The 12,158-nt window shown below is 37.6% G+C and overlaps 2 protein-coding genes across 2 annotated transcripts in view; both read right to left on the minus strand.

Annotated features, from left to right (window-relative positions):
* Window positions 1–1,014, minus strand: part of LOC107548129 (short transient receptor potential channel 6) — a 23,670-nt gene extending 22,656 nt beyond the window's left edge. The window contains exon 1 of the mRNA XM_016228680.1: window positions 799–1,014. Within this exon, the coding sequence (XP_016084166.1) occupies window positions 799–941 (143 nt within the window). The 5' untranslated portion in view covers window positions 942–1,014. The remainder of the gene's footprint in view (window positions 1–798) is intronic.
* A 5,880-nt stretch (window positions 1,015–6,894) lies between these two features.
* LOC107548130 (angiopoietin-related protein 5-like) lies at window positions 6,895–11,071 on the minus strand. The gene is made up of 9 exons (XM_016228681.1): window positions 11,055–11,071; window positions 10,398–10,785; window positions 9,891–10,062; window positions 9,180–9,283; window positions 9,006–9,099; window positions 8,819–8,922; window positions 8,584–8,704; window positions 8,052–8,237; window positions 6,895–7,834 (listed from the first exon to the last, which is right to left on the minus strand). Exons 2-9 carry the CDS (start codon window positions 10,521–10,523, stop codon window positions 7,515–7,517), a joined length of 1,227 nt encoding a protein of 408 aa, XP_016084167.1. The 5' UTR covers window positions 10,524–10,785; window positions 11,055–11,071; the 3' UTR covers window positions 6,895–7,514.
* Window positions 11,072–12,158: the final 1,087 nt, after the last annotated feature.

Consider the following 12,158-nt stretch of genomic DNA (forward strand, 5'->3'; position numbering starts at 1 on the left):
ATGTCCATATGTGTATTGCTTCCGAAACCTCCTTCGGGAAGGTTCGAGCTTCCGTAATGTCCCTGTTCCAAGTAGAACGGGTGCGTTTCCCCAGTGTTATCCAGTCTACTCAGTGGGTAGTGCCATAGTAGCAGTAGTTGGTCCTCTTGTGCAGGCCCTGGCCTACGCCAAAAAGTAGGGGCGCAGGTGGCTTCCACAGGACACTGGAAGGGGCAGTAGCTGTGGCCTTTTGTAGGATCCCAATTCGTCGGTCCTCTGACGTGACGTCGAGAGTGACCAACTGAAAGGGAACGTCTCGGTTACGTATGTAACCCTCGTTCCCTGAAGGAGGGAACGGAGACATCACGTCCCGTCGCCACAGCTCCTGTACCACCGCCAAGCAGCCGGGTCATCGGCTCGGCTCCTCAGCGAAAACCTGAATATGCGCTGCATCTGCTGCCTACTTATACTCACGCTGTGATCAGCACCAGCTGGATGCAATAATCGCATGCCAATGTGCATTGGCTCGTTTAGTTTACACTCAAAGTAGATTGGTCCCTCTAAGCGAGATCCCAATTCGTCGGTCCTCCGACGTGACGTCTCCGTTCCCTCCTTCAGGGAACGAGGGTTACATACATAACCGAGACGTTTCTAAAGCCAAATTAATGAAACCTGACATTTTTAAATGAACAAACCAATTGAGAGATATTTAATTGAATACTGAGTGACAGTTTAAGGTCAGGATATTGAACTATATATTATCTTAGAAGGCAATGGCAACTAAACATACAGTACGTACAACAAACTTGACTAACTCACCCATGGTAGTGTCCATAACTGCCATAACAGTCCTCTCCAAAGTCTTCGTTCATCAGTAGATTGTCTTTACTTCTGTTCCTCTTTTCAATTGTGTGATAATTTGATTGATTTCCATCCTCCAGAACAGGTCTCCTTTGATTCATACTTCCAACTGAGGCAGTTCACGTCCGAAATGTGAATACAGCAAAGCTAACACATCCTGTTATCCAAACATCCAGCTGTGAGTGATTGAGTGTGCGCTACACACTGGCAATTCACCATCTTCTACAATCCTTTGTTATGATCTCGTTTAAGTCTTGAGATAGTGCAGAGCTCCGAGGAATTCTGAATGTTCTCTTCCACTCATGGGCTATAAATGAGAAATATAACAATCTTCATGGTTTACGAAATCTATAAAAAATAGTTTTCTTTCTTGCTTGTTTTCTTTGATCAAACTCAATGAAGCTTAAAGCATTTAGTTCTGATTTCACCATTAGACAGATAACAGAATCCATTGATTATTAACATTTTCAATATGCTCCCTCGCCTTTCAAAATAAGTCTTACATTTTATATTCCTCTCTGTTTGTATTAGGAACGGTGATTAAAATCTGCTTTCCGCTTCCAAAATCAAAACCCAGTGACTAAGTGCAGATGTAGAATCGCTTTGGGTCTGTTTCAGCGCTCCCAATAAACCTCTACATCTTGTGTTCATTACGAGCACCCAGCTCTCTGTAAACTGTGGGAAATAGCTTCAATGGAATTCCAGACTGACCAATCATCAATGTACATTCAGCGGCGGCATCACACTTTTGATTCGCTTTATTTTGCCTCTTTCTGGCATTCTTTCTCCCACAGTCCCCCATCTGTCTCTGAATGTGTGTGTGTGTGTGTGTGTGTACAGTATACCCACATGACTAATGTGTACGTGCTGTAGTGGAGAGTATACTGCCTCAGAAATCTTAACTGAGTATGTGAGCCAAACCGATGGGTCAAAAGGTAACCCACACAGTGGGTCATGGGAAGCCACTGTCTTGTTTCTATTCTCATGTTGATAGGCCCTGACACTGATGACTATCAGAGTGACTATTTTTAGACTATTTTTTTTATTATTTCTAGTGACAAAATAACCAACTGCCTTTGGCCCATGCTTGTTGCAATGCAACTTTATAGATAGTTCCTTTAATAAATGGTTGTATTGCATGTTTTAAAGTCTAAAACCTTAGTCTGTGTGAATAATCTGAAAAGGGCCATATTATACTTTATTGTAGCAGCTTTCCCAGCTGAAGTCATCTTATAATACAAGGTTCTTGGATCTAAACAGTTATTTATTTTTACATGACAATTTCCCACCCTGTATGGCACATTAAAGTGTGTTAAACTAAATCTCCTCCGTCTTCGTGCTCCTCGCATTAAAGATTTCTTTCAAAAACTTAAAAAACATCTTACCAACCACAAACTTTTGAACGATAGCTTATACATATTAATTAGATATTAATACGTTGTGTATATTAATATAAAAAGTATATTGTGACACTCCATGACTAAATTGAAACACTCCAATGAAGTCTGTAGGCCACTTGCTGAGAAACTGAAAATTCCACCATGTAAATGATGTAAAAAAATATATATACAGTCATGGCCAAAAGTTTTGGCAGTGACATAAATTTGTTTTTTTTCAAAGTTTGCAGCTTAAGCTGTTGTGGTGTTCATTCACATTGTTTCTAGATTATTGTGTAGAGTGATCAGATGCATTTTAAATAATTGCTAAATGCTTCATTGGCCAAAAAATGAACTTTTCACAAAAAAACAAATTTGACTGTTTTTTGATCCTGACACAAAATGACCAGCTAGCATTAATCGACTAATCATATCAGCAGCACATGTGAAAGTGTGAATGATTACTAGTCAGGTAAAATCACTATCATACTAATTAGATTGTAAGAGCAGACTGATTGCTATAAAAGGAGGGAAGAAGTGCTTCCAATCATTGTGTTCTTGTTAGCAATGGTTACCGCCAAAGAAAAACATGCACCCATCATCGCTTTGCATCAAAATGGCCTCACATGCAAGCAAATTGCTACAAAGAATATTGCACCTGAAAGAACCATTTACCGGATCATCAAGAACTTCAAGGAGAGAGGTTCGACTGCAGTGAAGAAGTCTTCAGGATGACCCAGAGTGTCCAGCAAGCGCCAGGACTGTCTCCTCCTAAGGAGTCAGCTACGGAATCGTGTCACCACCAGTGCAGAGCTTGCTCAGGAATGGCAGCAGGTTGGTGTGAGAGCATCTACACGCACAGTGAGGCGAAGACTTTTGGACAACGGCCCGGTGTCAAGAAGGGCAGCAAAGAAGCCACTTCTCTCCAAGAAAAGCATCAAGGACAGACTGAAATTCTGCAGGAAGTACAAGGATTGGACAGCAGAAGACTGGTGCAAAGTTATTTTCTCTGATGAAGCTCCCTTCCGACTGTTTGGGACATCTGAAAATGCGATTGTTTGGAGAAAAGGTGAAAGCTACCATGAGTCCTGTGTTGTGCCAACAGTGAAGCATCCTGAGACCATCCATGTGTGGGGTTGCTTTTCAACCGAGGGAGTGGGTTCTCTCATAATTCTGCCCAAAAACACTGCCATGAATAAAGAATGGTATCAAAACGTCCTGCAAGAGCGACTTCTTCCAACAGTCAAGATGGGTCATTCCATCAGTCAGGATTTGGACCAGAAGCTAATGCCAGAGTGAATTGCGGAGGTTATGAAGAACAAGGGTCAATACTGTAAATATTGACTCATGATATATTTTTTGCCAATAAAAGCAATTCAAAACTTATGATATGCTTATCATTGTTTTTCAGTATACCATAGAAACATGTGGAAAAATTATCTACAAATACTGAAGCAGCAAACTTTGCAAAACACAAAATTTATGTCACTGACAAAACTTTTGGCCATGATTGTATATATATATATATATATATATATACACAAACTTCTTCAAAAATGGCATGAGTAATGCATGTAACAATAAAGGCAAAGTATCTAACAATAAATAAATTAAAAATAATAAAACAAAATAGTATTTTCTTATAACATTCTCCAATAATTCTCCAATAACTTTATCTGTTTTATTTACAACTTCAGAAAAATCTTTTTTTATGGTGTTCAGTGTTATCTGGTTTCTCTCCACTCTCTCACGGTGACTCCCACATAGACCCAGGGCAAGGTCCTGCTCACGAAACGCTTCAGCAGAACTGGACATTTTGTTTAGTCTTTGGCAGGACAAAATTTGGCAGGATTCATTGCTCTAAATAGACAGAGTACAGATGGTTTAACATATACACACGTAACAACTGACATATTTACCCAAGGACAGTGATGCTAATAGCGGCCCACACACTATGCAGCTTATTTTAAGCGTGCTAATTATCTCTGTCCTGCCAATGAATCAGGACTAACAATAGGCCACCCACGTCAATAGCGACACTGCTGTGCACCCTTATTTCAAAGTGCCTGGTCACCTAAAAGCTTTTTGTTTTCAGAACATCATAAAATATTTTTTATCAATCTTAATGAATGCAGTCTAAGAGAGAGCTCAGTAAATATTTTTAGGAACACATTACCGGTTTTTACTGTGTAACCAACAATGTGAATTTATATCATGCAACTGCGACTTTGTTTCTGTAATTACGACTTTAAATCTCCCAAAGTGACTTTATATGTCGCAATGTGGTTGGATCTTGGAATTGCAACTTTATTACTCATAACAAGTTTATTTTTTAGTTTAGTTTCCGTTATTGTGCCAAGTCTGTTAGTTATTAGTTACGTTAATTTATAGTTATATTTTAATTTTTATTTTATTTCTATTTCTCACACGAGTAAATTACTTGGCAGGGGACAAATTTGTGTAATGTTGTTAAAATGTCCTTATTCAGTCCAACATAACATAACTTTGCCCCGCATTTTATGGATTTATGGACAACTGCATGTCCTCTGATGATCTTAATACTTGTTCAAATGAGGGTGGGCTTTACTCATTGATGGTAATTCAGACTTGTTGAACTTCTATCATCATTTAATTCTGCCATACAAAGAGTGCAACTAAACTGACATTCTTTAAAAGCCCTATTTAGAGTTTATAAATAAAATGTTAAAATGGTATTTCTCCATCAGTCACTGATTACCTCTTCACTGTCAATCCTTGTCTGCTTGATTTAAATCAAAGAGGTTATGGCTTGATTAAAGGTCCTGCCTCTGACTTAGGAGGTGGCCATCCATAGTGTAGAACTTTATGATGGCCAGTTACATTTTAGGGATTGTTGGGCCCACTTCATTAACTGTAGTCCAAAGTATTAAAAACAAAAATCATTTAAAAAAATTATGTTAAAATCAAAGGATCATTTCTGCTTCGTTTTGAAGCAATGTGTGATAGTTTCAGTTTAGTTCTTAGTTAGTATTTCTAGGGCTTTTATTTTTGGTATTTAGTTTCAGTTTTAGTGTAAGTTTCAGTAAACTGTAATAACCTTCAAAACTCTCAGGACTTTGACTTCATATCTTGAAATTGTGACTTTATTTCTCATAACCGTGACCTCATGGAATTATGTGACTTTATTCATCTGTGACTTTATACCTCACAGTGTTACTGTATTTTATTTTAAATTTTTACACATTTTTATTTGATATTACTTTATTTTAACCTCTTTCTCACATTTACCATTTTTATGTTTACTCTGAAAATGGAGGAAACAGGCTTTGAGTAAAATCTCATGCAAACATTCAGTTAAGAATTCCTGGGAATTTCCAGTGTTGATAGTTGTCGTGGAAATTCCCAATATTACTCTGACTTCACCACGGACAACTCAAACAACTACAGTTGTTAATATAGTAACTACAGTATCTCGGGCTAATTCCCTGAATTCCCAGAATACTTACAATACAATACAAAGAACTACAGTATCGAGCTAATTCCCTGAATTCCTTCGAATACTTACAATATAATCCAATACTTCCCTGAAGTATGGTGACGGCATCCCGTCAAGAAGCTACTATCACTACCTCAATCACACATACGCATACAGGTCTTTAGCATCTATACACTCTCACTGCCCTTCTCAGCTGTATGCTGTTACCTCAGCCCGAGGACGGCTCTAGTCTTCCAACACTATCACTGTCTTTGCGGTGGTCTTTTGAGCGTAGAATCTTTAGTACTTCTATTCTTCAGCTGCGCAGCATATACCAGACACCACTCCCAAGTTGCTCTTTGCAGGAATGAAAGTTTTATTCACGGCCGGGAGCCCACTGGTCACAACAACCAAGAGAGACTCCCTGAACAGAAGGATGCATGAACATTTATACCTTGTAGTTGAGTAAAAATCAATGTCACTCAAGTCTTCTTCTCTGTAATTCGTTATACTGATCTGGTCATTGGTTTGTCATATGACTGTTAGTTCTACTGTTTTAAGCACTTTTTAGGTAAGTATAGATTATTTAATCATAGGGACATGGGCTTTGATCTGAGCATTCTTAGTCCGCACTTTTCTGAACATTCTATGTTGAACACACCCTTTTGACTCCTTCTGAGGCCATTACACAAAATATTTCCATCACATAGTTTGACAGTTTCTTTCAGACTGAATTATTTGGTTTAATCTAGCGTGGTTCCATGTAAATAAAACATTTTAGTAATGACACAATTCCCTTTATTCGTAACAATAATAGATTATGAATATTTTGGGCTGTGACCCAGGATTAAAAAGCATGGTGGACTAAATCACAATGCCAAAATTGCTTTTTTAGACAAGCTCACAGACATAAATGCAAGTTTTTACTGACTCCAGATGATAAGTTGTTCCACTTTAATGCAAAAGCTTCAGAAGCTTCAGCGATTTATTTTAAATTTGGGATCTCAACTCTTCTGATCTTCATAGTCACTGATTTGATTTTGACAAGCGTGCCATTTTTGGTCCAGGTGTCCCAGTGGATATATGACTGGGTGGAGAGATCTTGGTCCAATGGTGAGCCATTCAAATTTGCCTTGCCACACTGGTTAAACCACCATCCTGTGTTGTTCTGGTTCACACTGCAGCTCTCAACAGCTTTATTAGCAAAAGTGCAGAATGGTTGCAGGAATGAAAGTTTTATTCACGGCCGGGAGCCCACTGGTCACAACAACCAAGAGAGACTCCCTGAACAGAAGGATGCATGAACATTTATACCTTGTAGTTGAGTAAAAATCAATGTCACTCAAGTCTTCTTCTCTGTAATTCGTTATACTGATCTGGTCATTGGTTTGTCATATGACTGTTAGTTCTACTGTTTTAAGCACTTTTTAGGTAAGTATAGATTATTTAATCATAGGGACATGGGCTTTGATCTGAGCATTCTTAGTCCGCACTTTTCTGAACATTCTATGTTGAACACACCCTTTTGACTCCTTCTGAGGCCATTACACAAAATATTTCCATCACATAGTTTGACAGTTTCTTTCAGACTGAATTATTTGGTTTAATCTAGCGTGGTTCCATGTAAATAAAACATTTTAGTAATGACACAATTCCCTTTATTCGTAACAATAATAGATTATGAATATTTTGGGCTGTGACCCAGGATTAAACAGCATGGTGGACTAAATCACAATGCCAAAATTGCTTTTTTAGACAAGCTCACAGACATAAATGCAAGTTTTTACTGACTCCAGATGATAAGTTGTTCCACTTTAATGCAAAGCTTCAGAAGCTTCAGCGATTTATTTTAAATTTGGGATCTCAACTCTTCTGATCTTCATAGTCACTGATTTGATTTTGACAAGCGTGCCATTTTTGGTCCAGGTGTCCCAGTGGATATATGACTGGGTGGAGAGATCTTGGTCCAATGGTGAGCCATTCAAATTTGCCTTGCCACACTGGTTAAACCACCATCCTGTGTTGTTCTGGTTCACACTGCAGCTCTCAACAGCTTTATTAGCAAAAGTGCAGAATGGAGAACAACCGTCGTTGTCAATGTCAGAGGTACTGAAAGGGGCCGTGTCTTGATTCTGCTCTTGGTCATACCCTCGAAAAGCATCACCTGCAGAAAAAGAAAGAGAAAGTGAAAGAGAATAAGAAAGAGAAACTGTGATAGATTGCATGTTTAATGTAACTTGTCAGTAGGTTTCTAGACTGTGCAACTCATAAATTAATCATCAGCAGGCCCACATGGAATATGTGGACATTATTTGCATTTCCCATGCTAATTTTGAAGAAAAAAGCAGTGTTATTGGGAATAATATTTACTATTGGCTGACCTGCACTACCAGCATATCTGCCAAGGTGTATTGCAAAGAATTTGGTTTCATCTTCGAGCCAGAAATTGTCGTATGAAGCATAGGTGGTGGTGTCATCTTGCGAGACCAGAGACACGTGCAGCTGGAAGCGTGTGTTTCTTTGATTGACAATATTGAAGATTTGTCTCAAACCCAACCAGTGTTCACCTTCAGAGACACAGATAAATTCAATACCCGTTTTTTTATTATTTAAGACATTATCTGTATAACTGAAACCTGTATGAGTTTCTTTCTTCTACTGAAGACAGAAGATATTTTGAAGAAAGTTGATAACCAAACAGTTGCTGGTAGCCACTGACTTTCGTTTTTTTTTTTTCTGGACTATGGAAGTCAATGATTACTAGTTTGGTTACTAACATTCTAAAAAATATATCTTCTTTTGCATTCAACAGAAGAAAGAAACTTATACAGGTTTTGAACAACGAGGGTGTATAAATGACAGAATTTAAATTTTGGGGTGAACTTTCCCATTAACTGACTAACGGTAGCCTACCTGGCAAGTGTCCAAATCCATCCAAGTACTGTGACCACATTCGTTTGAAGTCAGTGAGACCATCCGTCCTTCTCTGTATTACTGTCCATCCACCCTCCATGTAATCCATCTCACAGAACACCTGTTTAAGATGCTTAATTCATCATGTGTAAACCTAAAACCATGTTTGATTTGCTTTTAGATTAAAATAACTGTGGTTGGAAGCTTTTAAACAAAACTAAAAGAAGGTACTTTCCTCAAAGGAAACATCTGTGTTTTCTGGCTGAATTATATAAATTCCACTAGGGATTTTTGGAGAAACGGCACCTAGCGTCTCTTGGATGTCACTACAGTCTTTCCCTGTGGAATGAAAGGGAATTCACTATGAGGATCTATGAGGATGTGTAAATGATAAATATTTGACAGCATATTAATCATCTCACCGTGGGACTCCATTGGCTTTACGGAAAAGATGTCACTGTTGCTTCTCTGCACATCTGAACTGAGTGCGTTTACTTTGGCCATAAGCTCGATTATCTAGAAAAAGAAATCAAAGCAATATGTTGAAGAATGCAGAAGAGGATATGCGGTTTGGAAGTTTGGACATTTTAGAATACCTGACTTGAGAGAAATTCCGAGACTTTCTGCTGTTCATCAATGAGATCTCTGATCAACTTCCTAGTGTTTCTTGTATATGACACTATGGTATGCTGGAGGTTACCTAAGACAAACAACCTTCATTAAACTCTGTGAGAACCACAGTGGGTTTAAAAGAGTGACAAAGGGTAAATGTAAAGCGAGTGTAAATTATTGAAATATGTGACCCTTGACCACAAAACCAGTCATAAGTAGCATGGGTATATTTGTAGCAATAGCCAAAAATACATTGTATGGGTCAAAATGATCGATTCTGCTTTTATGCCAAAAATCATTAGGATTAAAGATCATGTTCCATGGAGATATTTAGTAAATTTCCTACTGTAAATATATCAAAACTTATTTTTTTATTAGTAATATGCATTGCTATAAGAACTTCATTTGGACAACTTTAAAGGCAATTTTCTCAATATTTTGACATTTTTTTTGCACCCTGAGATTCCAGATTTTCAGTAGTTGTATCTCTGCCAAATATTGTCCTATCCTAACAAACCATACATCAATAGAAAGCTTATCTATATTGATAATATATCAATATAGCTTATTCCACTTTCAGATGATGCATAAATCTCAATTTCAGAAAAATTGACCCTTATGACTGGATTTGTGGTCCAGGGTCACATATTCATATGCACATATGCACTGTGTGCACAAAAAAATGGAGCACCTACTGCACAAGGAATGTTTCTCATCACGCATTAGCTTTGCAGTCATTTCACATGGCATAGTGCATTTGTCTTTGTCTGCGTCTCTGTGATAATGCTCTTTTTGGCCTTGAAGAGAGGCATCCTCAGATTCCCCAGTCAATATAGTAGGATCATTGCGATTAGTACTGCTAATATTCTAAGACAAACAAAATATACCACGCATTATTACATATTCACAAGTTGCATTATACAACAAAATATTCATTTACAGTATAAATAATTTGTAAAATATAATTTAAAATATAATTTATTGCATTATTTAACATTAAACTGAATTATATATTTCACTTAAAAAAGTACCCTTTTCCAGTTGGGAAATATACCATATGTTGACTTAAAAGTATTTTATTGTGATAAGAATGAAATACTAATGCATTGTAGCAAATATTACAAGAATCTAAATAAAAACGTTATGGTTTATTAACATTAATTACAGATTAATTACAGACGGGAGAAGTTTACAACACTCACCACAGCTGATGATGCAAGAAGATGCAGAAATAAAGTGATCCAGATCATTTTGGTGTATGCAGCAGTCCTACATGTGAAAGTGTGAAGATGTGCACCTTCCAATGAGACGGCAGTTTTCTCCAGCATTCTCTTGTGGAACGGACTGCCTTTTTGCTTCAGAAGAAAAAAAAGGAAAAAGAAAGAAAACCTCACAAAAAAAACACAAACAGCTGTTCTCACCTCAACAAAAAGTGTCCAGACCAATTCTGTTTCATTCTAAAGTACTTTTGCTTTATTGCACTTCGACAACATCCTGTATTGGCTATGAAAACCAGATGCTGAAATGTGACACTTCTTTCTGTTGAGGTGGGAATCAGCGGGACCCAGGGCAGCATTCGTAAATGCATTCCTTTTGAAACACAGGGAAATCCTGGACATGATAGAATGAAAACACACTAAGATATATTACCTTCAAAACACTTAGATTGGTAAATGTATATTTTTCTTTATAATAGACCATTTGTTGCATCTTCAAAGCTAATTTGTGCTAATTCTAGTCCATTTATATAAGCCTGATTCAAACTATATACTGAATTCACTGTAAGTTTCTTTGAATAAAAGCATGCCAAATGCATCAATATATATATATATATATATATATATGTGTGTAATTTTCACTGTACTCTTGGCATCTATGCAGAAATTCTTGATCATGATCAAAAGGGTTTCATGTTATTGTCATGCAGTATACACTTAAGGAACCCATCTGTTGGGCATTATGGCCTGTTCACACCAAGAAAGATGCAGTGCCATGAAAAGTTTTTTGCCCCCTTTCTGTTTTTTAAATTTTTTGCATATTTTATTGTCATGCAGTATACACTTAAGGAACCCATCTGTTGGGCATTATGGCCTATTCACACCAAGAAAGATGCAGTGCCATGAAAAGTTTTTTGCCCCCTTTCTGTTTTTTAAATTTTTTGCATATTTGTCACACTTAAAAGATTCAGATCATCAAACAAATTTTAATATTACACAAAGATAATGCAAGTAAATACAAAATGCAGTTTTTAAATGATGATTTCATTTATTAAGGGGAAAAAAGCTGTTCAAACCTACCTGCCCCTACGTGAAAAATTAATTGCCCCTCCTCTTAAATCATGAAAGATGTGATTAACTGTGATTAACCACATTATTTTAGAAAGAAGCTGAGTTAAATTTCACTAGCCAAACCCAGGCCTGATTACTGCCAGACCTGTTGAATCAAGAAATCACTTAAAGGCACAATATGTAATTTTCGTCACTGGAGGACACGTATTCAAAGTAAAAAAAGAGGCAAAGGTGTAGATTGATGATGCCGTGACTGAGTGTGGAATCATGGGAGTTGTCGTCTTCATCCCCACAGCTGATGCAATCCAACGGGACTCGGGCAGAAATCATGTTCATGGATGAGCTAATGATTTATTAATGTAGTAGAATGAAGCAGGGTGAGGCTGAAAGCCGTCGAAGTGAAACGAGGCCGCTGAACGAGCGTGACACACGGCTCGAAAGCAGCGGAGCTTTTATTATGCCACAGTCGACCGCTTCTGCTCCTTCCGGTCATGCGTACGTGGGGGAAAAAAGCAGGGCTATTTTATCATACTAGATACATTTGAAAGTTCTGTTATAATGCTACTCTGTGTGGTCGTCACCGGTCTATTAAAACGCACAACATATTAAAGCGTCTTTGGTGTTTCTATGTTTTCTACAAAACAAACACCGGAAATCGAGGGTGCATGACGTCAT

Source organism: Sinocyclocheilus grahami, unplaced genomic scaffold (genome assembly GCF_001515645.1).
Source record: "Sinocyclocheilus grahami isolate Dianchi unplaced genomic scaffold, SAMN03320097.WGS_v1.1 scaffold344.1, whole genome shotgun sequence".
Lineage (NCBI taxonomy): Eukaryota > Metazoa > Chordata > Actinopteri > Cypriniformes > Cyprinidae > Sinocyclocheilus > Sinocyclocheilus grahami.

Coding starts and splice junctions, on each gene's coding strand:
- LOC107548130 (XM_016228681.1), bottom strand. CDS start 10,523: ATGCTGGAGAAAACTGCCGTCTCATTGGAAGGTGCACATCTTCACACT. Junction 10,063..10,397: donor TTCTTGCATCATCAGCTGTG/GTGAGTGTTGTA, acceptor TGTTTGTCTTAG/AATATTAGCAGTACTAATCG. Junction 9,284..9,890: donor TGAGAAACATTCCTTGTGCA/GTAGGTGCTCCA, acceptor TGTTTGTCTTAG/GTAACCTCCAGCATACCATA.